The sequence below is a fragment of the Acanthopagrus latus genome, chromosome 17 (assembly GCF_904848185.1).
Source record: "Acanthopagrus latus isolate v.2019 chromosome 17, fAcaLat1.1, whole genome shotgun sequence".
Taxonomy (NCBI): domain Eukaryota; kingdom Metazoa; phylum Chordata; class Actinopteri; order Spariformes; family Sparidae; genus Acanthopagrus; species Acanthopagrus latus.
Window position 1 is genome coordinate 7,799,433 of NC_051055.1, and position 26,935 is coordinate 7,826,367.

The 26,935-nt window shown below is 42.1% G+C and overlaps 2 protein-coding genes across 4 annotated transcripts; one reads left to right on the forward strand and one right to left on the reverse strand.

Moving 5' to 3' along the window:
• The first annotated feature begins 2,539 nt into the window (after positions 1–2,539).
• ebag9 (estrogen receptor binding site associated antigen 9) lies at positions 2,540–9,789 on the forward strand. The gene is made up of 7 exons (XM_037075672.1): positions 2,540–2,869; positions 3,394–3,488; positions 4,436–4,517; positions 4,718–4,873; positions 6,179–6,289; positions 7,535–7,626; positions 7,870–9,789. Exons 2-7 carry the CDS (start codon positions 3,406–3,408, stop codon positions 7,985–7,987), a joined length of 642 nt encoding a protein of 213 aa, XP_036931567.1. The 5' UTR covers positions 2,540–2,869; positions 3,394–3,405; the 3' UTR covers positions 7,988–9,789.
• A 1,409-nt stretch (positions 9,790–11,198) lies between these two features.
• On the reverse strand, positions 11,199–25,649 carry sybu (syntabulin (syntaxin-interacting)). 3 transcript variants are annotated; one of them, XM_037075367.1, is made up of 8 exons: positions 25,537–25,649; positions 19,775–19,821; positions 19,478–19,664; positions 17,780–17,980; positions 16,106–16,199; positions 15,559–15,717; positions 14,000–14,155; positions 11,199–13,061 (listed from the first exon to the last, which is right to left on the reverse strand). In XM_037075367.1, exons 2-8 carry the CDS (start codon positions 19,796–19,798, stop codon positions 11,858–11,860), a joined length of 2,025 nt encoding a protein of 674 aa, XP_036931262.1. In that variant the 5' UTR covers positions 19,799–19,821; positions 25,537–25,649; the 3' UTR covers positions 11,199–11,857. The 3 variants fall into 3 exon arrangements, with proteins under 3 accessions (XP_036931262.1, XP_036931263.1, XP_036931265.1); XM_037075368.1 differs by having other exon boundaries at positions 17,780–17,926; positions 25,537–25,648; XM_037075370.1 differs by lacking the exons at positions 17,780–17,980; positions 19,478–19,664; positions 19,775–19,821; positions 25,537–25,649 and adding an exon at positions 17,092–17,241.
• Positions 25,650–26,935: the final 1,286 nt, after the last annotated feature.

Sequence of the window (26,935 nt, forward strand, 5' to 3'; positions counted from 1 at the left end):
GGGAAATTTTGAAAATATTTGACTATTAAGTGGACTTTTATTTTGAAATTACTCATTAGAAACTACAGATATTGTGTTTATTTTTATGTTGGACTAATTATTTACACAGATGAAATGTTATGGCCTCCATCTTCTAGGGCTTGTGATCAGAATTAGGATGGTAAAATAAATATTAGCAAAAATCTCACATTTTAGAGGGCTTTAATTTTGAACTCTTGGAATTATCTGGGTTCAACTGGTGGAGGTTGAGTAATATTAGTCTGAAATGAAATTAGTCTGTGGAAACAGGTAGTTTTCTTTTAAAGTAAATATGAATTTGAGGGAAAATATTTGACTAGTAAGTAAGTGGGCTTTTATTTTGAAGTTCCTTATCAGATGCCCCATGTACTGTTTTATTTTTATGTTGGACTAATTATTCACATAATTAAAATGCCATGGCCTCCATCTTCTAAAACTTCAATGTGATCGGAATTAGGATGGTAAAATGAATTAAGTAAATAATCAATAAGTTAATTCCTTAAATGCTCAATTAATTAATTAATTAACAAATCGTCATGTTGCATATTGTGTTCATAGGTCCATGCTTTTATTTTGAATTCCGTTCTCGAACTGCATTACCGTAATATCTACTATATACAGGCACCAGAAAATAACTAGAGGATGGTTTAACCGAGGGTTTACGAAGTGGAAGTTGGCTTGTCTACAGTCCGATACTGGAGATCGAAAAGTGGCCGAAAGTAGGTCAATTGCTGCTCACCGGTATGTACCGATCCCTAGACTGGTATACGATCCTTGGAGTGGTATGTCGCTGTTATTCCACTAACACATGACGGTATGTGCCGCTTTAGACTGTTATGCCATGGAAAGACTGTTGGATGGGTTTGGACTGGATGGCAGAAATTTTGAGCCAATCAACCAAACGATATTGACAGGATTTCTTTATAAGTAGAACACAGTAATGAAGTACTTAATATAAAATCTGTGTCGCGGAACGTTAACCAGTGTGGCATATTATGTATCATGTTAACTGTACATTGAATGACTAGAATAAGCCACTAATAAAGGAAAATATGACTTGCATAGACATTTGGGTATTTTTTGACACATGGTAGTTTTACTGTTAACTGTTTTACTTCTGGTGATAAGAACCTGTAGATCCAGCTTATTAGCCTTTAGGCAACGATATACCAACTGATCCAGTGGATCCAGCCTTTGGGTATTATACTGACTAATTCTGGGTATGTATTTGATTGATTCCTATGTCTCTTTATTAGTGGCTTATTCTGGTCATTCAAAGTACAATGACCATGAGTCATAATATGCCACAATGATTAACGTTCCTCCTCGCAGATTTTACATGAAGTAATGTATTATTGTGTTCTCCTAATAAAGAGAACCTGTCAAAGTATTGGTTGGTTGGTTGGCTCATAGTTTCCGCTATTGATTAGTCAGACTGGCTATGGTGGCTGGGATAACATTAGCTATTAAGGCTAGCTCTTCCATTAGTTTTGAGTAGTGTATAGGCATAGGCATAGGAAATTTAGACATATTAATTTACTATCATATCACACGAATCCCAATTGTAATTACTTTATATATGTCTACATGCCAACAACATAACATACAACAGAAATGCATTCCTTTATTTGCTGCAGTGTGTTAAGTTAGCATTGTCAATAAAGACACAAAAAATGTATACATTTACAGCAGTACTTGCTATAAAACCAGCCCAGTGGCATTATATTCATCAGTGGGCAGTACATCCAACAGTCTTTCAATGGCATAACAGTCGCAAGTGGCACATACAGACATGTGTCGGTGGAATACCAGCAGAATAACAATGACATACCACTCCAAGGACCAGTATACCAGTCTAGGAATCGGTATATACCGCTGAGCAGCAATTGACAGACCTTCAGCCACTTTTCGATATCGGCATCACCATATTTTTGAGTGAAAATATTCCAACATATCAGCTGACACAGACACATTCCTTCCAGTAATCCCTAATATGTAGTTATCACACACTTACGACAAAGCTATGTAGGCAGGATATTTTACAGTTTAACAATACAATATTATGTTCCAAAGATGATATTAGTGCACTGAAATAGCAAACTTCACTAGGAACTTGAAACGTATCAATCTCCCAAGCAGCTTTTATAGCATTATGTTCTGTTAAAACACAGAGATTTCATATTAGCCGATAACAGGCAACATATCTGCTATTACTGACATATCTCTTATAGGCCAATAATATCGGCTAAATAATATAACAAAAATAGAGACAGATGAGTCCTGGTAACTGGTTAATAAATAAAGACACATTGGCACCTTTCCACTTGCATGTGTTGTGACTGTTAGTTCAGACTCTACATTGTACATGAATGTATAGAATATGTATCTGAAATATTGAAATAAAAATGAATGAAATATCTTGTTTAAGAAGACACAAGAGTCAAGAGTCACAATAGCTTAGAGGGAATTATAAGCATTGCTGCTCCGTCAGTTTCCGACAGTACATGAACGCAGCACCACCACGCTGTACTTCCCTGTTCCTGCTCCTCCCAGCTCAAAGATGGCAGCCATGGGACAGAGATGAGAGACGACACCAATTCAGGAGTTTTGACATGAAACAGCACTGGGGCGGAACGTTTTAGCGGTTCTCTGCATGTTTTTGACATGACAACGATATAATTTGTGACTACCCAATGTGTCGCGCTACGAAGACAGCTAAAGGATTCGGAAATGGGATGTTTTCCTGTAGGCTAAGCTAGCAAGCCACGGTTAGCAAATAAATGAACTTGTCTCTTCTGCTATACAAGAAGCAAGCAGCTGCTCTGCACACGGTGTACTGACATCTTGCAAGGTGGGTGTCTCTTTGTATGGTAGCCCAAAAAAGCAAAAAGCCAATGTGAAGGCATGATTCAGTTGCGTAAATTTAGCATAAATGTTGGTGGGACTTGCATAATATCTAGTGCTAGCTAACCTTAGCTCGATCTATTTCCTCTATGGTGGAAATGGCATTGGAAACACAGGTGTAATGTTACATCTGTCAGTATAGTTGCATTTTTTAAACATTTTTATTTATGCTCATTTTGTTGCTAAAATTCAATATATTAGCGTCGGGTATTGGATCACCCACAATGAAGGTGGCATTTTAGTAGGAGGCTAGTGTCATGGCTCTTCTGATTCTGAGTAACAGGAATAGATGTTGGTACTCTGTGTCTATAACATACTCCTTTTTGAAGATTGACCCTCGGACAGCTCTTCTTAATCTGCATACACATTGGTATACTGGATGTACACCCCGGATCTCTGGAGCAAAACAACACATACACGTGCATCATTGTAAATCCAAATGCCAATGTTTTCTCTCTTCTATCCCACCAGCTCAGTTTCATCATGGCCATCACTCAGTTCCGTCTTTTCAAGATCTGCACATGTCTAGCCAGCTTACTTTCTTTCTTCAAAAGGTTGATATGCAGGTGAGCTCAACTGCATGCATGCTTAACACAGATGAAACATAACCCTGATACTTGTTGTTCTCTCTGATAAATATCAGGCAGTGCATTCCTTATTTGCTTATACACAATCATACATATATTTGGAAAACTTACATACAGGATAAGTTCTCCCAAAAAAGAGAATTCAGTCATTATCAACTCACCTAGATGCTAAAGTAAAGGCAAGTAAAGTGTCATCATCCACAAAAAAAAAAATCTGAAGCTTGACAGCAAACCAAGAGCTCAGCCTCTCTTCAAGTGTGTAAATCACGTGTATTATACTGGACAAGCTGCAGGTTTTATGCTTAAACTTTATGTTTTTATCTGTCATTTTCTTACGAAACTCGCCCTGACTTTCCCAGGTTGAGTAAATGGACTTGCGTTTCTATAGTGCTTTCCAGTCTACTGACAGCTCAAGGCGCTTTGCAACACTTGTCACATTCACCCATTCACACACATACACACACTGATGGCAGAGGCTGCAATGCAAACTGGAAACATCAAACCAGCAACCTTTCGTTTAGTGGACGACCCACTCTACCTCCTGAGCTACAGCTGGCCCGGCTAGATGTTTACTGAATCTTTATATTTGGATGAAGTTATCCTTTAATACCATTTGAGAATTTGACAGGATGTACTGGTTAAGTTTGTACACATGTGATCCAAAGCTTTTTATGTAACTGAGTTTGCAGTGCTTATTCATCATTCTGCATTAACGGCAGGTTTTCTCACCACTGTCTTCAAGCTTTAATTGAAAAATGTCATGAGATAACTTGTGTTTGGACTTGGCTCTTTAAAAAATAAAATGGCTTGCATGATTCCTCAACGCTTAACAGATCTGATGCTTGAATTAATGAAAATGAAAAATTATCAGTTACTGTTGTTTACAACAATACATTGACTTGTTATTTCCTTGTATTACTGTGCAGGAGTGGTAGGGGTCGAAAGCTCAGTGGTGATCAAATAACTCTCCCAACAACGGTGGATTTTTCATCATCTGTACCAAAAAAGGTCAGTATTATGTCAATTCACAGCACCTAGCCTGAGCAGTTCAGAGCCTAGCATTCAATATTTGGAAAGGCAAAGTACAGATATAATCTTTGGGCTAAACTGGCATGTGTTTGCTTAATCAGATAAACTAAACAAACCTGCTTTCAATTCCATGTGCACAAATGGAAATACTTTTTTTTAATTTTCTCTTGTCTGCACAGCCAGAGATTGAAGAATGGAGCTCTTGGGATGAAGATGCTCCTACAAGTATCAAGATTGAAGGTGGCAATGGAAACGTTTCTCCTTCACCCAATGACGTCGATGAAGAGCCTGACTACTTCAAAGATATGGCTCCCACCATCAGGAAAACACAGAAGGTATGTCCACACATACAGATCCTGGGTCTCTTCAGAGTTCAGTTTTATCCCTGCACATTCAACACAGCCTTGATGTGTTAGCTCTAATGTATCACAAAGATGAGAAAAGTTAGGGGTTAGCTTTGTAGCACTGCAGGGTTTCTCCTAGGGAATTCTATAGCCGGGGGGTAACCCCACTTCACACGACTTGTGATCAATTTATTTACTAGGTGAGGGCACAAACAATGGCCGCACTCCCAACATATGTGGCATCTGCTCTGAGATGATGGGTGCAGCTACTGCTCACATCTGTGGGTCTAGAGCATCAGAGCCAAAGCTTGCAAGCAAAGCAAGGCTTTGTTTTTGTTTTTTTTATGTCAGTTAGACACAAAAAATACCCATACCAATAATTGGGAAAATGCGGAATATCAGCCCTGCTAATTGTCTAGTCTGATAAATCATTCTATCCCTATCAAGATCCTCTTGATGACAGCATATAACTAAAAAAAGATAAGAATAAAAAAACAACAAATTGCTCCAAATGATGGTCATCAATAAAACATTTTGGCAATAGTTGTTCTTTAATGTATTATTATGTGGTAAATGTTTAACACAGTATAGGGGCTATAGAATAATATCACCAGCGACATTAAGCTTGGTCCCCTATAAACACTGCTTTCACAATGCAGTTTTGACTGCCACTGAGCATGAATTCTCCTGGGAAAATGAAGGCTGACTGATGATCCAGTCAGGCTGGCTATCTGCTTTCATGTGACCAATTTTCGACTGAATGAATATTTGAACAGTTTGTCCTGTCTTGTTGGTAGCTGCTACTAGGAAAACATAAAGCAAGCCAGATGTCCTTGAGACACTGATGACCCTAATAGTACCACGTGAAAACATTGGAAAGTTGCCTGTTATCACTTGAACTAAATTATAGACTTGGATAACATCATCCTTAGCATAATGCACTTGTCTGTTTATCTAAAATATCACATAAATGAATGGATGAATGAATAAAAGCTCAGTCAAATCTCCAGTGTAAAAAGAATATTAGCTGCCTGATTGGAATGCTCCTGTCTTTGTCCTTTGTTTTTTTTAGTAACAGTTTGCTTGAAATGCTTAAAGTGTATGCACATTATTCACAGATAATGTAAATGCATCAGAGCATGATGTATCTAATATACTGTTTTTAAATAGTTACTAATGAATGTTGTAAAATTGTAATATATAATGATTAAATCCATGCCTATGATGGGACTGTAATGCGTCACAAAGTGCTTTAGTTAAGGTTTGCGCCCTGCTTCTCTGGTTTCCGTGTTGCAGATATTGCTGAAGAAAAGGGAGCCTTTGAACTACCCGGTGCCTGACGGCTCAGCAGGTTTCTCCAGCAGACTGGCAGCCTCTCAGGATATGATGACCTTCAGTCCACCCTCAGTAAGATACCGCTTGATAACATCTGAAGCAGCAGGCAGCTCTTCAGCTCCTCACACAACCACAACCTTTGTTTGAAAAGTAGAGTTTCTACTGCAGAGGCGTATAAAATGAAAGGCAACTCTGTCCAAACACATGGCCATTTAATTTGTACAGTAATATCACATAGTAAATGTGTATTTGAAAAGATTAGCAAATTACAAAGAAAATCCAGAAAATGCAGACTATATAAGTCATGTATTTATCAAGTGTTTTAAGATATAAACAAGTGGGAGAGTTTCTTTGCTATAAAAAGAAAGTCAAACCACTTGTGTAACCTGTTAGTCTTGTAAAGAACTTGGTTAAAGCTGCAGGAGGCTGGACTCGAGTGTAAGAACAAACCCACATTATCAGACAAAATGAGGAAGTGAGCCTTCAGCAAAGAGCATTGCATCATCTTTTGTTTCATCATCTTGTCTGTCAAAATGTGTCAAATCTTTGTCAAAAAAAGGTGTCATTTCTGGATTATTTTTAAGTGGGGGTCAGCTGATATGGTTTGTTGAGTGCTAATACCAATACGCTTATTCATAATCAAGGAGACTGATGGCCGATAATTGGAACAGATATACATTTTCAATAAAAATCAATATCATATAAGTTGAGAATAACCAGTGCTCAAATGTAGGGTTAGAGTTAGGTTACCAACTATAATTGACTCAAATACTGTGCTCGAGTGTTTCCATTTTCTACGGCTTATCACTTCCACTCCGCCAAACTTACCTGAAAACTAAAGTTACTTGTAACTTTGTAGATTCAGATTATTCAGTGTTGACAGGCTATTACCTTTGCCGTGTATACAATCAGATAGTGTTGGCGGGACATGAAGTGAGACCAGAGATCATAGAAAGGATGCTGCACCAGAGCCAAAGTAGTGCATTTTTAAATTCATTGATTTTATAAACAGTTGGACAAAATTGATGCTTAATATCGACAGATAATCAGTCTACCCCTAATTTAAGCTTTTTTAAAATTTTATTTTAATAATCGTTAATATTCACATTTCATAAAAACCTTTTAAGAGAACTCTTTATTTTCACAAGAAACCAGCTTGTGACAGATCTTCAGATTGTGCAGTCATGTCAACATTGCAGTCGGGGAGTAACTGAATAAATTTTTATTTTATAATCTCTGGTAAAGCCAAAGGCAACATCCAAAACAATTATCTTGTGAAGAGAAATTCATTTTTTTTAAAACTGTCCTTTTGTTCAGGCGGAACTGGGAGAGATGGACACATGGCAAGGGGATGCAAACGCCTGGGAGGACGAGTCTGAGGCTGCCTGGGAAGCAGAGGAGGTGCTCAGGTAATATTCTCCTCTGTGCCTGTATTCAGATGTGCATGAAGACTAGTTTTCCATATTTATCAGCCCAGTCGAGGAGTGTAGATCCACATTATGGCCAGCAGATGACAGTGTGTGCCATTGTATAAATTCATAAGCGCTAGCAACAAGATTCTGTTTTCACTCCCAGCTGACCTAGCTTCCATTGATGTGCGCTGTAATGACATTGCTTGCATTCATGTGTTTACCTTGCCTTTTATTTAACAGACAGCAGAAGATGGCTGAGAGAGAAAAGCGGTCCATGGAGCAGCAAAGGAAGAAGATGGAGAAAGAGGCTCAGAGGATGATGAAGAAGGAGCAGAAGATTGCCGTCAAGCTCTCGTAACATTTTTAGAAATGCTCACTTTCGAGCCAAAGGGATTGGGTGGGGGCAAAGACACTAAATCATCCGTTACTCTGTCTTTAAATTCATCAGACCGGCCAGGATTATCGCCCTTCGCCACTTACCTGTTCGCAAACTGTCCTCCTTCTCCACCTTGTTTCCACCAACAGCCATTTCAGTCCGTTACCAGCTGCAGCAGTGTAAAATACATCGAGCACCCAGCGTACTCACTGATCATGAGGCAAGGTCATTTTGGTCATTGAGGAAGAGCTGTATTTATACAGTCCAGATCATCTTAGGTTAAAGGTTAGATGCAGCATTAGATTCTGATTAAATCTGTCAGCTAGTGTAGAAAAAAATTCTGTTTTGGTTTTTCCCAGGAGCATTTGTAAATAAACTGGTACCTGTGCTACCTTTTTGAATCTCAAATAGGGAGTACAATTCCTTTTCTTTGTCATATTTATAACCTCAAAGGACGAAGGAGTGTAATTTAACGTTAAGCGTCACTGTATACCAGTGACATCCCTCTGCTTCATTTGATTCTTGTGTTTTTATATTTATGTCGTTGTCTTAAAACTTGATTTTCTTTTTTTCTAATGGATGTTGCTTGATTTTTCACATTATCTCCCTTTGCTGTGCAGCCCTTGATACACTGGAAGTCTGCATCAAAATGAAAGCAGAAAAAGTTCAATGTGATCATAGATAAATGACCATAGATTAGAATCTAGCCCAACTGTTAATGTTAGCTGTGGGTTCCTATGGTAATCTCATGGCTACTAATAGATCTTCTATTTGTTCTCAGCCTTTGTCATCTTTTCATATCAAAGGAAGCTATCCAGTTATCACAGCATTTTTAAAATGTGTTTCTTTTTTACCCTAGGGGGAGGGAATGTTCTTCTGCTCTTAAATAGTTGATACACTCACTGCTCAGGCGCTGTCTTCATAAAACATGGATCAGCATCAGCACAGTAATGTCAGACCTGGTCATGTTGCCCAATAAGGATTTAAAATAAAGTGTTGCTCATTTTCTCATCAAAGCTAACACATGAAGTTGATGGTTTTGACTCAGCATCCTGTAATGCACTGCTATAATGAAATTACCAGGCAGGGTTGGAAAACATCAGTACCAGTGCCAATGGGCAAGCTGTCATGGAAACGTTGGCAGGTGAAGAAGGTCTCTTATAAATTTAAATGTGCAGACATGATACAAAATGTCTCTAGTCTGTAATGCCTGGAATTGACTCAGGTGGAGCTGAGAGAGGCACATGTCTACGTTAAATGTTACAATTGGAAAAGCTTTGCAAGCTCTTAAATGCGTCTAAAGAAATACTGGATACATTTTACACAGAAGTGATTTATTGACACACTCATGAGGTGCTGATTCTGTTAAAACATGAATGATATAATGAAATGAGTGCATGATCAGCGCTAATACTTTAATTCAACACAGGTGGGGTTTTTTGTTGTTTTTTTGTTTTTTCAAGGGAACTCGGCGAACTATCTATGTGGGTCAGTGTTTTCTTTGGAGAGGCTTTTTTTTCCCTTGGTTTTCATTGAGAAACGCTGCATGTGGTTCTGTTCTGTCATTTTGCACATTTAAGTTTTTTCCAAAACTGAAACACAGAACCCCTTTGTTTCTCATCCTTTTCCTGTCATTGATGTGTGAGACATAGTGTTATGGAATGCTCATGGTTGAGCGGGAAGGACTTCAAAAGCTCGATCAGTTCTGAAGGTTTGGCAGATTGTATGCCTGCTGTATTAGTCCTACACAGGTTTTTAATAAAATGATTTGATTCATACCTCTCGAGGCGATCAGCTTTGGTCATGAGTCTGCTGCCTGATGTTTTATTTGGGAGACGCTAGCTGAATTTTGTCATGGATGGATGACGTGTTAGCGATGCTCATGATGTTGTAGTTGCTCTGTCTAAACCCTAACCAAGTGTTTTAGCTCCCTTAACCTAACAAAACTGCAACAGTTAAGCCAATTTAAAAGAAATGGAAAACAATAAGTGAACTTACAAACTCTGGTCTCCTGGGTAAGCATCCTGTACTTAACCTATTCAGCCATAACGGCTTGCTGAAATTGCAGACATTGTTGCTTTCTCATAAGAAAAAAAGACGGCCCTGGTACGACATTAATTATGACGTTCCGGGGGACAGCACTAACATGAGTCACAAAGCTATGACATCACAACAATGTGATGATCTTGAAACATGAAATTCTTGTAGGAGCAACACCAATACAGCTGTATCAGATTGACCTATGTAAGCACAGCCACACAGAGCTGCTACAATATTGCACAACATCATAACATCTGAGACTGGGGCGGCCTTTAACCTGGATTGACGGACGGCTGTCATCGTTCATCCAACCTCCATCACAATGACGTTGCTTCCATCTGTCCGGGGACGCTGCCTGCCAAAACCTCTCGGAGACCGACCTACTTTCAGAGAGGGAAAACGCACGTCATCGGTCTTCAGAAAGGGAACAAGCTATTTGGGGGAACGATGGTCCTGAAGGGCTTGAGATTGAAATTACTGATTTTAAGACACTGATGTGTTCTCAGCTGCTGTGACTTACAGCCTCTGCTGCACCCATTTCAATTCAGCATCCTCAGACTAGCATGCAGATTACAGCATCTGATGACTCGGTCCGATGCCTTATGAACTGAGAGGTCGTGGTTATGCAACTTAAGATACATCACCATATGGCGGAGTGGAAAGAGGAGTAATCATGGCCAAGTGTTGGTTCATTTAAACTTAATCAGCTTTTTCTTTCATTTTCATTTGATTATCATTCAATGTTGTGTAATGACTGAAGAAAGTACTTGCGGTTCTGCATCTGCTCCGGCACTGACCCAGTTTTAACTGGTGTGAGGGTACAGACGGCATTTTACAGCCTCTGAGAGATCCCAGTAAAGTGGATCTAATGCACTTTACATTGTCAGACCCACAACCCAAGGGATGTCTGAAAATACAGTCCGGGAAAGCTTTTACGTAAGATGAGCTGTCATGAGAACACCGCTTGGTTGCACTTGGGCTCATTTTCCCCTGTTATTAATTTATGTGAACATGTTGCGCAAATGAACAAACTTGGGTTCCCCCAGTCTTTAAAGAAGTATTACATAAGCAAAACTTCAACAATGGTGTTTAGTCATTGCCTCCTGTAAAATAATGTCCTTCCAATGAAAAACAAGACAAGTCACAACACGTAGCCAGAATTGATCATGCTTTAATAATAAAGATACAAGGACATTTGATGTAAACCACCGGTATTGCACATAGCTCAGGCACATAACAAGTGTCAGTTGCTTTGAAGCGTCAACTCATTTCTATGAACAATACACAGGCTGTACTGAATAAAGCTCTACTCCCAGGGAGGAAAGAAAAATATAGACTTTTTCACAAAACAATAACAGTGAACTCACATTAAAGCTTTGGCTGAAGGTGTCTTTTGGAACAATAACTCAAAACAGTTGAATTTTCAGAACCCATCAAACGGAAACGAACATTCGATCTCTCACCTCCTGAAAATCAACCTAACAAAAACAACTTTTATTTTTCTCAAGCACAAGGACAACTAGGGACACCACCGGACAATGATAACACAACCATCTACCCAGATGATCAGCTTATACATGTAAATGATAAATATATAAATAACCCATGTCAAAAGTAATCCCTTTCATGTCACCATTTTGCTTCGACTCATGGTAACTGCACAGTGCAAAGTAACAGTGTTGAAACAAATATAACTGCATTAATGTCATCAAGTGTTTAACAAAAAAAATGCGACAAATCTCACAAATACTGTTGAAAAGATGCTTAAGTGCTTAGTTCAAGGTTAGGCGTGTGCATGCGGGGTGAAAGCCTTTACGCATCTGGACTGTGTGCGACGTGACGAAGAGAGTGCAATCCCATGATGCAGCAGCCCCTGATGAGCGCAGCAATGTTGTACACTGGAGAACTTCCGTCCACACCGTGCCGTGAGTACAGCCAGGCGACGGTGGGCAGCACCGGGGCTGCCACTGCGACCAGATCCACCAGGAAGTTGTTGCTCCAGTAACGTTTGCCGACCACATCCAGTCCTGGTGACAGACAAGGTTCCTCGTCACCGACTCCGAAGTCCAGCTCCTCCATGAACCGTCGGCTCTCCGCGTGTTCCGAGCAGCTCATGCCGGAATCAGTGGAGGTGTCGGGGCTCTCTGGGGAAGCAGGTTTGGGCATGCTGGTCGGGGGTAGTGTCGTGCTGGGGTGATTGGCAATGGTGGAGGTGGAGGTGGAAGAGGACAGATTTGGGAGGCCCAGAAGACTGCTGGAGTCTGACAGAACCATGTCCCCTGTTGTTGCCCCGTGGATTTTCAGCAGCTGGAGGAGCAGAGCCTGCAGGTCTGGAGACATGGCCATTATGTCGGTCTGGATTCCTTTTTCTTCTGAATTCTGCTGGGAAGGTGTGCTTGAGGAGATGGTGACGGTGGGGGAAGCTGTATTTGTTAGAGCTGGTGTGGGTTCAGCAGATTCATCATTCGGCTGTGCCTCTGACAGTGCAGACACCCCGGGCCCAGACTCAGTCCCTGCCCTCAGTTTACCACTACAGTCCTGACTGAAGTCCATCGCAGTGGACATGAAGACCTGCTCCAAAATGTCCGCTCTGTTGGCCATCTCATCGTTTAACAGCAGCCCGCTGTCCGCCATCGCCTCTGCCCCTTGTTCCCCCAGCTCCATCCCACCCTCTTCCTCCACCACCATCTTTTTCCCACCGCTATCAGGGCTGTCACAGATGAAGTCCAGGGTGTTTTCGTCTTGGAGGTTGGCGCCACTCTGAGCGAGCTCCATGCTTTGCAGCAGGGACTCCAACTTCCTGTTTTGGATATTGATGTCAATGAAATACTTCTGTATTCCCTTATCCTTCTCCATCAGGCTGCTCTTCATCGTTTCCACCACCTGACGCAGCTGCTTGATTTCTTTGCGGGCCTCTTTGAGGGACAGCTGAGCCTCCACCCTGTGACACTCCTCTTCAATCCAGTCCTCCCTCATTCTGCTGAGCTGGGCCTTGAGCTCCTCAATTTCAGTTTCTCTAATGAAAAGGGGTGGAAAATATCCAGGGGTTACTTAAGGAATGGTTTGACAGTTTGGAAAATATGTTCATGTCATTTCTTGTTGATATTTAGATGAGATCAATACCACTCATTTCCACTTAATACATTTGAGGCTGCAGCCAGCTACCAATTAGCTTAGCATAATAATACAAGCTGCTTTAGGGAAGGGGTGATGATCATTAGCAAGTGCCAATATATTGAGAGGGCATGTCAAGTAAAGTGTTTTATATGAAATTTTTTTAACACACACACACACACCTATGCTAGCTCCTGCAATATATGTTTATGCCCATTCCACAATAATTTCAACTGTAACTCTACAGGGTTTACAGCAAATTGTGTTTTCTTTCAGGGGAACTTCAAGCTGTAGACTGTTGTTACCTTTGGACTCTTCCAGGCTAGTCATTTCTTCCTGATTACAATTTCTTTGCTAAGCTAACTGGCTGAAGCTTCATCAACTTTAAGCTGTAGGTGGATTTTGTTACCTTTGGACACACCCAGGATAGCTGTTTTTTCCAGTTTTTAAATTGAGCTAAGCTAAATGGCTGCAGCTTAAAATTCTATGGACATATGTGAGCAGTGTCAATCTCATCTGACTAAGCAAGAAAGCATATATTGAATAATGTAATACAATCCAAAACAGTTTATACAATTCTTTAAAAGACAGAGTGTGTAAATCATAGCATATGGATGGAATAAGTTGTCTTGTTTGTCTTGCATACATCACACATTTCTTGCATCTTGCCATTTTTTGGAATCTTATCAGTGGGTTCATTCTTCAGAGGATTTGAATGGTTGAGCAGGGCTGCAGTGTGTTGGCATTAGGCTCTATCCCCCTGATGCGACCACCACCATCCTGCCTTAAAACCATGCAAAGCATCAGTTGCAGCTTCTGTGCTGCTAAATCTTAACCAACCTGTCATGGACTTTGTTCTCAGACTCCATCAGTTTGGTCTTCAGGTGTCTGATGGCCACTTCCTTCTGCTGTAGAGGGGTGAGATACTGCTCGGGGTTCGGGGGTCTGATGCCATGGTTGTCCCCACAGGAGTGGTAGCGGCCCAGGTTCGCTCTTCTGTTGGTTAGAGATACGAGCATGCTGGTTAAAGGCCAGGTTTTACCCCTTTACAATCAACATTATCCATCAGTCGCCAACTAGACATTTGGAAGCAACAGCAGAAAACAAACCAATTTGACGTTTAGAGGTAAAATTGCTCCCTGCAGACGATAATTTGTCTGAGAGTGCGCTGTCAGGGCAGATGCTCTCTGAAGCCTGGAATTACTGTCTGACACAGGATTACTGGCATGTAGCCTAGAGGCAAAAAACCCCCCTAAACTGCTGGTTTATCTAAATAGAGGCAAAGTCTGCCAGGAGAGAAATCACCTTACAAGACGAAAACCTTAATCTTACAACTAATTGCATTAGCATGCACATGCCTCCTGCATGTCCTATGATCAGTGTTTTTATCATGCTCAAAGAGAACTGATAAAAGGCTTTGTGGTTTTGCTGTACAGGATGAGTGGGTGGATTTGGACAATATGCAAAGCAGCATGTAAGCCCCCCTCTCTTCCACCAGCACCATATCCTAGCAACCTGGGATACTCGAGGCTTTGATGCAAGCGCTCTGGATCCAGCCAGAAATAGAAACAGCCCAGCAGAAGGCAGTGCCAGAGAGGGAAAGATGTCACATGACACTTAGCCAGGCAGAGGAGAAGTCTTAAAGTGACAAACTCAGCGGGTGATGGTGCATTCATGGAGGCTGTAAACACAAGATAAAAAAGGGGACACATTCTGCTACTGTATAAAAACTCACAAGCCTGTGGGTTGAGGGTTTGTCAGTTATACTGCTGAGGGAGCATTTTTTTAGGTCAAGCCTTATGCAGAGCGGAGCTGCCAACAACCATAAAGCCAGAGAAAACCTTCCAAGTAATACGGAGCCTGGAGCGCCATTTCAGAAATTCACGGTGGTCCCAAACACTTTTGAGCTTCAGGCTCTTCAGCTCAACACATCAATACTGCCATTCTGAAATATTCATGACCCCGTCCTCTCTTCCAAACCATGGTGCGCTCACTCTAATCCAGTTACAAGTCAGCTGCCGTCTATAGGGTCACTGTCTGGGAAGCATATTCAGACATTTGCTATATTAAAACCTTCAGTAATCCCAACTACAGCCAAATCATGACCAATATAATCCCGGGCGGGCGCAAGAGAGGAAATTGCACAAAATAGTCTGAGCTTAATCCAACCACCCACTCACTCATCGTTATGCTGCACACGGCCTGAGCTGCAGCCCAAATCCCTCAAGTCTCCAAAACTGACCTGCCTCAAGCAAGGAAGGTCGGATTTATAATGACTCATGGTGGAGAAACCTGGAAAGGTTAGACATGACCAGGAGAGCATGTACAAGAAGTTTATGAAACCACAGTCTGTTAGGCGATTATCAATTATGCACGCTATGAAAGCCGTGTTTTTGTACCTGGAGGTGGGACTGGAGTTGCAGCTGCTGCTGTTGGTGGTGGAGGAGGAGGCAGCTCTGGGAGGAGTCCTGTAGGGAGCGTAAAGCTCTGCATCGCGGTTGGCTGTGGGGCTCCCGGCTGGTTTGAACACTGGGAGCGGTCTGATGTGGGGTACACGACTTAAAAAGAAGAAAAAAAGTTTTCTTGTTAATAAACATGAGGTAATGTAAAGGGCTGCAGACAATTGAATACTTGGGGACATGTTTGGAGTGTTTTTTTTGGTTTTGTTTTTTTTAAATCTACGGTTATTTTCTCCAAAACTCTATAATTTTGCATTGAAATTGTTGGCAAAAAATGGGCACAATATCATGAAAAAAAAACCCTCTAAAATTGCTTTTGCACCATGAGGACAATGGAACTATTGGCATAGAATGTAACATCAGGACGTATCACGCATTTTGTACTTGACACGCAGCTGTAAAAGGACTACATGTGTGCACTGTGAGTCCAGAATGCCACCATCTCCTGCAGTTCGACCCCAGCAGACCACAGATGTGAACGTCGTACCTGCGTGAAGGAGCTTTCTTTGCAGCTGAACTGAGGTTCCCCCTGGTCTTCAGGCTGCCTGTGCTGCTGGAGGAGCTGAAGTCCGCGTCACTACCTGCAGGGAGAAGCATTGCCGTGTTAGCATGCTAGCATACTTGAACCCAGACTATAGGCTACAACTTTTGAAAGGTGTATTATATAAGAGTCTCATTTTAAATGAAGCTGTTGTTTAAAAATAAAGCTGAATTCATGATAAAAATGGAAGCTGTTCAAACCTCTTAGTCTGGTATGACTGGGAATTTACGGAGGCTAATGTTAGCTAAACATTAGCATACATTAGCAGCTTGGGCGAGACACTGGGTCAAGTTCGCTCACTTAAAATGTCCCTCTGCTTGGGCTAGTGTCACACCATTTACTACACAACAAGTAGTCAACACATTGTAGTAACCTCTCCAAGAAACATGTTCCCAATTTCCCGTTTTCATTCACCGTCAGCGGTTGCCGTTTCAGAAGTCTAGCTTTAAGCCTCGAACATCAACATTTAGCTCAACATGGATTTAATTACACACCATTTGTCTTTCTGTGTTGCCATGGAAAACATTTGGGTCTTGTTGCAATAAGTACCTTCCCCTACTCGGGCCTGTTAGGCTCATAAGCAGGCCTATCATGTTACTGTCTCTGTAAGCAGGATTTCCATTAAGTCCCTGATGGAGAGACCAACCAGATATCACAGTGGGAATCAGATATTCTCAGCAGCTTTTAGATGTGCCACACCCCAAGATCTACATCCTTCAGACCAATGTGAGTTGGAGCTGGGCATACAGATAAAGCGTGTGATTACAAAAGCCTTTAACAGTCAGAATTAGCCAGTAAACATCCAGTTATTATGTGCAACACAAATTGCTTCGCTCAGGTGTCAGCACAGGAGCCTAAAAACTGCGTTGTTTGAGCAGAGGAAAACATGTCGCTAAATATTGTTACTAAATGATTTTTTTAAAAAGTCATACCTGAGTAGCATCTTTCTCCATCACACAAAACCATATTAACGTGTCCAGTGACGACTGTGTAAAACAAAACCGTTCGAAACTAAGTGATCCTCCACCTCTTGGTGAGCTAAGTGAGGGTCTGTGCACGTTCAATCAGTGGAGTAACCTCCTGCTAATCAGCCTAATTGGCTAAGCTCCCAAACCTTTGCCTTGACCAATCAGCTCTCTTCCCCATGTTGAGTCATGATTTAGCAGGGTTTTTTTGCTCTTTCCTCAGATTAAAAGAGAGGACATTTAATTCAGAGTTAAAGACTGGAGTGTGCTGTTTCAAGAATATGTGAAAAAGAAAACAAAAAAAGAGAGCTCAGATGCAGAGATGACGGTTCACTCCAGTTATTGTTATTCTCCTTTCCCAAGCAGCTGCTTCCCTGCCAGTGTCTGTTCCAGTCAACCTAACAGGGTATCTGCCAACTGCTGACATGTGACAAATTCACAGTTATTGCACTTTGGTCTTTGGGGAGCCACTGGCATGCATGAGTGTATACATGCAGAGTGCCGTATAAGGTCTGTGCATGTACAAAGAGAAAAGTTAAGGTGGATTCTCACACAAATCACAACATTTTCATCAGAGGTGAATTTTCAGTTGTCCATCCTCAATCTGTTCTATCTGGAAAAAAACAAAAAACACCACACAACTTCTTTCCTTTACCTCTGGCTTTCATGGCCGACCTCTGCTCCCTCTTGTGCCTCGGGGTGCTCCGTGGTTCGCCGCTCCACTCGGCCATCACCCTCACCCTCTTCACTTTGGCCTTGCGCTCGGGGAGTACCGGCGAGCCGTGGGCACTCTGCTCAGAGCCTGACGGGGTTTTGGAGGGGGACACAGACTGACTAGATGGGCAGCCGGTGTCATCTATTGTAAACAGGCACACAGACAGTAATAGCCAAGAACAGGCGGGCAGCGTGGGGCAGGCAGCGAACACAAGCAGGCAGTCAGAGCTCAAGGTTCAGCCCCGGGTGCTATCTGACAGATAAGCACGGCAGCGTTCACCGTGGCTCGTCACTTTCATAAAGTAGTTTACAGAGTGCAAACACACACACGCACACTTAGTGTACACACACCAGAGACATTCTGTGCTGGGTAGTTTCTGCCTTTCATTTGCTCTGTTTGTTAAGTGGGCCAATTTATGTATGAAATAAACATAACTGAACTCTTGGTTTCGAGGATGAATAATTCAGCGTGCTGAGATAAAAAGAAAGAAGGAAATCATCCAGTGGTGTGATGTAATTAAATTGCTCGAGGAGGTACTTGGGTTCACTTGATATTTTTCCATTTGCTGTAACTTTGTACAATTGGAATTAATATACTCTACTACAATTGGTAGTCGGTTTGTAGATTAACATTCTGTGTAGTGCACAAGTCTGCAAAAATCGTAATTTTACAAAGACATAGAGAGTCATTAAAAGTTGTATTTCTTACAAGTTAAAATAAAGTCAGATTATAAATAGTTTTATGAATTTTCCAGAACAAAGCGACACTATATGATGATCATCGTGTAAAATTGGTCAAATCAGCTACACCTTCATTAGCTAATGTTAAAATGCTACTCGCAAGTTAACAGAGACAGATCTCTTCATACATGGAGTAGCAGTTTGCAGGAGTTATGGTGGGGCGAGAACCAAAAGAGCAGTCCTACAGTTCAAGAATATACGACCGACCAAAAGTGTTCCATGTGTAACCAGAAAGTTACAGAGTGCGCCTTTGATGCAAAGTGACAAAATGTTAAATTACTGGTTCTTGTACTCTTGATACTTGAGTAATATTTTTCTGATAATACTTTTGTACATTTACTTAAAGCAGCTACATGGAACTTTTCATTTTGAGTTGGGTCCGGCGGCCCCTGTGGGCGAGCGCTGCATGATCTCGATCCAGTCAGCATGTGCGTTTGTTTGACAGCGAGTAAAAGAAAGACGCAATGTATTATTGATGCAATTCTTTTGCAGCTCTTAATGTTACCTGCTTCTCTTTTTTAACAAAGTTGTCTTAGTGCCGTTCATACAACTTGGTCCAGCTAATCGATTTGGTTGTAATAGGAATTCTTGTTGAGACTTTATTTTATTTTGAAACAGCCAATCTTCTCACTGATGAGCTTGTTTTGCTTTTGTAGAACATACGAACGCATCTGTATTAAAGTGAGACAGTGTATTGTGATAAAAACTCTTTGTAGTCTGTTTTAATGTCAGAAATGTACTTATAATTAAGTATTTTCACACTTTGATGTTGATATTTTTACTTGAGTGAAGGATCTGAACACTCCTGCTACCAACCAACCATAAACACACACGATCATGCACCTGACAGCTTGAAATCTGTAGCCAGCTGTTCTCAGACTGAAGCTGCACGTCTTACCAGAGCAGAAGCTGTTGGTGCTGATGGTCCTTTTGGAGTGGTCAGAGCTCATGTCGCACTCCTTCCCCTCCTCCTCGGAGAAAGGTGAGTCAGACAGGGGTGAGCCTTTGTCCTTCGGCCGGAAGGGATGGAGGACCAGGCGCGGGATGCGGCTGCGGGGGCTTCCTTTCTCTGGTGACTTCTTCTCCTGTTCAAAGGCAACATCTGTCAGAGCTGCGGGCAGGGTTGCAGCCGCCCAGTTTAACTTGCTGATTCAACATGCAGAGATATTTCACTAGTGGCAATAACAAAACTCACCTCGTATTCTTGGAACGGTCCCATTGTGCTTCACGTAGCGTTTTCCCCTGATGAGTGAAAAAGAGGAGAAAACTCAGGTGAGTCATTTTCTTCCTGTGGACTGTGTGTGTGGCAGCATCCTGACGTGGCATTCAAACCCTTTGCTAACAAGGGCCCTCTGTGTGAACTCCGTTGCGCCACTAAATCCCACCCACCGGACACACGCGCACACACACACACACACATGCACGCACACACACACACACACGCACACACACGTCCTGCCTGGTACAGATGGCACTATAAGCCCAGAGCCAGCCATGACCGTCACACACTGAATTTATGACCTTATGAAACAAACTTCTATGTGTCACCACCAAAAATAAACATTTTAGAATCTGATTGTGTAAAGTCCTTAAAAACAATGACATGGAGGCAAATGGATAAAACAGACACAAAGAATGGGCAGGGTTGGTCAAAAAGGCTTGTGGGCCAAATTCAGCTCGCCAACCTTTTCATGTAATAAAAATGGATTTTCACCATTCAATTTTTTGTGACGTAGCTTAAATATGCAGCTTAAAAATGTTGGATCCAGTGTTATGAATTATTTGTCATAGAATAATATAATTATAAGAAAACTGTACAATAGGCCATTACCTTTGCACTGCGAGTGAAAACGCCTGGTTTATGGCAATGCTAGCGGCTTAAGCATAGCAACTGTTTTGACTTAAATACTAATGTCAGCATGCTCACAGTGGTAATGGTAGTATGTTTATGTTAGCCAGGCGTATGTTTAACATGTTTGATTAGCATATTAGCATGCTAACATTTACCAATCAGCAAGCACAGCAGACGCTGGCAGAATCACTAAAGTCAAATTCATATTGGTGATAGAGGACTACTCTGATTCACAAATTTCTCCTGGTGCCACTGGAGGAGAAGTAAGGGTTATCAGCAAAGTCATCATTGAATCAGTAAAAACCTTGACCTGCTGGTGGTGCTGCAGGAAAAGTCAGAGGATCGCCGATGTTATTAGAATGTATCCTGAAGGGACCTTGAATATCTAAATCAAATTTCATTCCAGTCCATTTAAACGTGGCCACGATATTCTACTCGAAATCACAAAATTCAATTTCATGGTGCAGCTGGAGGAGGGGGGGATCAATCTTTCTGGGTTCATCCTCGGGGGACTATGAATGTCTGTACAAAATGTCACGGCAGTTCATCTAATAATGATTTTTCAGTCTGGCCCGAAGTCGGGGGCCGGCCAACAGACAGATGTAACAAAGCTACCAGCATAGCTATAAACAGTAGAAGGGAAAGGGATAGATTTAAAATAACTTAAGTTAACTTGTCAGCTTGTGATTTCAAAAGAGTCGAGAGTTGTGGGAGTGCTACGAAGCTACGAAGAATAAAGACTGCCGACTGCCTCTCTTCATCAAAGTCATCCCGGATTAAGATGATCAGATGGAAGTGCAGGAAAAGATGAAAGGTGTCAGACTTCAGTAAATCACTCTGCTAAGCAAAACTTCACCGACTCTCCTCATCAGCCGTCTGCGCCAAGACCGCTGGGCTGCCTGCCAAAAGCTGCAAAGTGCTCCCATCTTTGAGATGTGATGGAGACAACGGAGCGTTATTCTAAAAGTGGAGACCAAAGTAGAAATCAGCTGTTGTGTAACGCTTAAGTTTTGTGGTTTGTACATGCACATTTAGACAAGGAGGATCATTTATTGATGCCTTAAAGATAAATAATGCAGAATATTCTCACACGCTTGAATAAACTTTATACAATCACTTCACTTCCTCTCGCCTGTTGATTCCCTCTCTGAGCTGTTCCCTGAGGGGGCGTGGTTGCGTAAGCGCATACATGTTTTTCCTTTTTTTTCTCTGAGAATGACGTAATTGACCCCAAGGCCTGTGAGCTGCTGTCACATCGGTGAATCTGAACCTGTCTCCGCTCGCTTCATCCAGCTGTTATCTTTTTTTAGTTTTTAGTTTTCCCCGGATAGATGTCAGTGTTGCTCTGATCATTTGACTACGTGGACTTGTATAAGGACTTTCATGCTGCTGTTGATTTGTATATGGATACACCTCTCACTTGCCTCAAATACATTCCTCACTTTGTTCTTCGTCATTCTTTACCTTTCTTTGTTCATCTTTCGTTGTCCTTGTTCATAGCTGTATATCTATTCCTGTCTGTTCCTTGATTGTGCACACATAGGCCTACTGTTTGATTCTTGCCAAACAATCCGCCTTGGACAACAGAACGATATCACCACTGCATGACCTAATATAAGCCACCCTCCCTGTATTAGCTGCCCAGACTAGTCAAAAAAAGCCTCTTTCTTCAAACCTCCAAATCCCAAGGAGGATTGCAAAAATAGAGCAGAGAGTTGTGGGAATCAAATCCACCTCCTTTCATCGGGCACAGAAATAGATTTTCTCTCCATTTTTGGTGGCCTCCACCACCTTGCCTTCAGTTTCACTTTCATTGTCAGGCACCCTTGGTGTTATCATACTGAAGGGGATGGGCAGCCTGCCTGGCACCAAGCAGGGCAGAGCAACCAGAGCCGTGCCCTAGCAACAGTCTTAGCGACGGAGGGAAAAAAACGCTGCATGAACAACTCCGGCTAGATGGGACCAATTATGTGTAAATCTGCACAGAGTGTCGGCTTCTGCTGCTCATCCGCCGTCCTTCACTGGGAGAATGTGCCGAGGTGGTGTGGGGGTGTTCGCCATTCAGCTGCGTAGTGTTTCTCTCAGCCTGAATGAATGTTCTGTCCTTGAGTCAGTGAATCAGAGCTCAGGGGGCTTCAGGATACATATATTTTACTGACTTACAACCCAACTGTTTGTAGAATATGATTATGGTATGTTGTGTATATTGTGGGCTTTTTAACAGATCTTCTTATGAGAAGTGAAAATGGATCAATTCTTTTCAGTCTGAACCAAGGAAAACAAACAGCGTGGACTACAAATGTGTGAGCCATAACGTCGAGATGATGGATGTTTAAAAATATCCTCTGACAACACTTTAATGATTAATGCAGAATCACTAAAAAAGCTAAAAAAGAAAGAAGAACTGGGACAAAAGGAACAGGGGGATGAATAATTTATAAACAGGGTGTGGTTAACAGGAGACACTGTGTAAAAGTTTTGTGAAGAGGAAGTACCTTTTTTGAAAAAAAAAAAAAAAATTAAATGAATGTGCTGTGTGATATATCCTTAAAATGGGGGATATTCAGGATGTTTTTAGGCTTAATGCATCATGATCATTGGCATGTTCTTCAGAAATAAAACATGTTAAGTTTTGATCATTTTATCAAATATTCTAATCCTTAACCCAGCTCAGTGGCATTGTAGTGCCACAGTTTTAACATTAAATAAATATTCTTAAAATCTGAGAACCTGAGAAACAATATCGATATTGCGACGATATTGTAGGAGTGACTAAGCACTTTCACAAAATACGAGCGCAATGAGATTTCTTTGTAAATAATCATCAGTAATACCGATATAATGACTGACTTGGTAAAAGCAAGATTTACAACAAGCACAACAGTTTGGTTGGTTAAGAAATGTCATAACTTTACTGTAATGCAGACTATATGTAAGAATTCATACCCCAACCAATAGGGGGCAGCATATGACCAGAGTAACTGCTAACTGCTGCTAACTGTAGCTGCCATTGCGCAGTTAGCTCAGTTAGCCGAGGACCTATCATGATATAGGCTAATGCTACCCAAAATATAAAGTCTCATATCATGGGAATGATATAATATCGATATGTTGCCCAGTCCTAAATGAATGCAGCCACAAGCAGACAAATGAAGGAGGGTGGTCACATCTCAACATGAGGAGCAAAGAGTCAGAGTTCAGCTGATGTTAGCCAAACCATTCAGACAGCATTGTCCATCATCTCATGTTGTTCATTCCAGTGCAACACTATCTTCCCCTGTTCACATTGAACCCAACCCTGCATGACACCAACCCCGTGAGGCGTTCTGATACAGATGCCTGCCCCTGCACGCTCTGCTACCTGCACATACTGTAGTTTAATCTCCGGCCGTCCTGAACCAGCTCTCGTAAAGCAGGATTACACATTTGCATCCCCGCCACTGCATCCCTCGCTTGACTCCAGACAGTGTTGATTGGTTACCTGCTGAGCGACAGGCTAAGCATTACCTAAGTTGCAAACACAGGATTTTCAGCTCTCTTAAGCATGGCCAACTTCCAAACTAGCAGCGTAAGCCAGTCAGTCGCAACATGCCGGAGTCCTGATTCAGGAAGTAGATGTATGGTGGTGGTGGGGGTGCTGATGAAGCTGTGAGAGGGAGGGAGATAATGTGACTGGTAAACAAGTCGGTAAGCCTCCACTGGAGCTATTTCCCTTATCCAGATGGTCGAAAACAGCATGGCGTGGGCGTGAATAATAAATTCCCCTAATCCACCCAGCCCGGTCTATGTGCTCTCTCATGTTGATGTCAAGCTGTTTATTCTAATTTCATACGGAGCCTGGAGTGCACTCAGTCCATTTGCTCTGTTGACGTGATTGTTAATGAGATCTCAAGTTGTGTCATATCAGTGATGGAGAAGCTTGATGCACACTGATGAACTCCTAATTGACTGTTGTACTCAGAGTTGCGATGATGTGTTCATGGCATGATAAGCCTTTCAGAAAATAAGACACTTATTGTTTTCTAGGGTGCCCCTTCCAGTGGTCAAAAGGGTGGCGGGGTGCCATTTAGGGTGCCCCACTGCATCCAGCTGGTACCTTTTTACTCTTGACATTGGGTGGATAAGCGGTTACGGACAATGACATGACATGACATGGCCACGCAGATAATAATTGTACTATGAAACGGAACATACACAACACTTGTCCTAAGCTCATCGACCTTTAAACACACTGCATCATCAACATCATCATCATCATTGCATGATGTCATTACTGGGTCACTTTCACTTCCAGTCATCCTTCCAGTGAAAATAAAGCATATTCAAACCAATTTCAGCAATTCAGTAAAATGTCTCCTGTTGCTGTGTGAGATGTTAAATAGGCTCGTACAACAGAGAATAACCCAATAGATTCACGTATTAAAGCACCATATGTTTCCTTTATTGTGCTAAAAACCTTTTGTAATGCTTGAAACTCTTATAAAGTGGATGAAACGATTTTCGAGAATGTCAGCCATTAAATGGAACCACTGCTCCTTCAAGATGCCCTCCCTCCCTCCATCCCTCTCTCCCTCATGTGTTTACATCTCCACATGCCTCCCTTTGTTTTCCACACCTCACTTCAGAGCCAATTTTTCATGATTTTCAAAAGGCTTTTGAGATCTCCCTGCCCCTACACCCCCAGACAAAGACGGCATCTTCTCTCTCCCACACCGCCGCCAGATCTGTTTGTTTCATATTTCATAAAGCAGTATCCAGGGATAGAGGGGTTTGTTTTTGTTTCATGTGGCGCCCCCACAGCTGCTGGGGATGTTTCTCCCTCAGCCCCCACAGAATGAAGACGTGTAATCAGATGGGAAGTAAACACCCAGCTTCAGACCTGACATGTCCACGTCTCGCCCAGTATCAGCCACAAAAAAAAAAAAAAGAACAAAAACAAAACATTTATGATAAGGGATGACTTGACAAAAGACTGGCTGCTGAACTTGTAAACATCTCCTCCTCAGCATCACCTGTTCCCATCCTGACAGTATTATCTCTCTCTCTCTTTTTTTTTTTTTTTTTTTTTTTTTTTAAATTGAAAGGACAATAAATGAGGGTCTTGCCTGGATGTGTGATGGTGGTCCCCCTCAGAATGATGCGCGTCAGGCGGTGAAGCACAAAGGGTCGTTCCGCTGCTGCTGCTGCTGCTGCTGGTGGTGTTGGTGTTGGTGGTGCTCTGCCGGTGCCAGCCTCCGCTCTGCTGTGGAGGAGAGAGAGCTGCGCGCACGCCGAGCCGAGGACACACACGATTGGACAAGAAGCGAGACCACTGACAGCGCAGGCACAATCTGACTACCGTCCCCCAAGTGTGTTACATAACGCGTGAGGCATGACTTAACCGTTGACTGCCCTCTCCATCATATGGAGCCATAAGCTGCTGGCGGCATGGTGTATAATATGTAGGCTACATGGGCCGATGATGTCAGACTTTCGACTGAGCGTTGTCCTTTTGCTCAAACGCGCCATTTCGACACATGGAATATTCCTCGATGCATTATTCATATAATAAAACCACGAGTGCGTGCTCATCGCCAAAACACATGTTCAGTTGGAGCATTTTTGTTCAGAATTGGAAGAAAATGCTCCATAAATGATGCCTCATACTTCTAGCATGGATTTGTGGGATGTGATGTTTCCTCAAGGCTGAAATGCACAACATGACACGTAGGCCTATAATATGTTCAACGCACGCAGGAGGTGTGTGTGTGTGTGTGTGTGTGTGTGTGCGCGCGCGCGTGTGTGCAGTGATGCGCATGATGCCGAATACAGCGCGCTGACTTCCTCTCACTGTATGAGCGAGTTTGCTCTCCATGGTGCTGAAATCGGCGAGGTAGGCGCTGCTCATGTCCCAATTTATATCTTTCCATATGCAGGTTCTGACATGTAAAAAAAAAAAAACATCATCATGTTTGCCTGAGCCCCAGCCACTGACTCAACTATATAGAGACATCCAGCGCAGCTACTGAAGCCCAGAGGACTCAGATGTTGTCATGTATCTTTGTGAAACAACCGGTAGGTGTTGTGTCCATGCTGTGTCGTGCCTGGCACAGGTGCTCATCATTACGAGTGTGTCAGGTTTGGGTGGGGAGGGTGCTCCTGACACTGGGTGGTACTGGATCTAAGTGAAAGCATGTGACTTATGGGAAGCAGTCTGTCTTCTTATCGCTGAGGCCCTCTGCTGGAACGATAGCATGATGTCACACAGTGATAAAAAATGAATGGCTTGACAGTAAACTCACCATCAGTGTGACGGGAATCACCACAGCACCACTGCAGTGAGTTGCGCTGTGCCAAGAAGCTCCTGACCTCCGACCAATAATCCAAACTTTTATTTCCATTTATCATAACTCACAACAAACAGGCTCAGTTAGACAACAAAAAAAGTGTAATCCATATCTCCAGATCTCAGATTACACTTTTAGCTCAGTGACTACAGTGAACAAGACTTTTGCTTTAGATCTG

What these genes read in the sequence shown, in the direction of transcription:
- ebag9 (XM_037075672.1), top strand. Translation starts at nt 3,406, where the DNA reads ATGGCCATCACTCAGTTCCGTCTTTTCAAGATCTGCACATGTCTAGCC. An exon ending in CATCATCTGTACCAAAAAAG is followed by an intron (nt 4,518 to 4,717) that starts GTCAGTATTATG and finishes TTGTCTGCACAG; the next exon opens with CCAGAGATTGAAGAATGGAG. An exon ending in TGACCTTCAGTCCACCCTCA is followed by an intron (nt 6,290 to 7,534) that starts GTAAGATACCGC and finishes CCTTTTGTTCAG; the next exon opens with GCGGAACTGGGAGAGATGGA.
- sybu (XM_037075367.1), bottom strand. Translation starts at nt 19,798, where the DNA reads ATGGGACCGTTCCAAGAATACGAG. An exon ending in CACCAACAGCTTCTGCTCTG is followed by an intron (nt 17,981 to 19,477) that starts GTAAGACGTGCA and finishes TGTTTACAATAG; the next exon opens with ATGACACCGGCTGCCCATCT. An exon ending in AACTCCAGTCCCACCTCCAG is followed by an intron (nt 14,156 to 15,558) that starts GTACAAAAACAC and finishes TCTAACCAACAG; the next exon opens with AAGAGCGAACCTGGGCCGCT.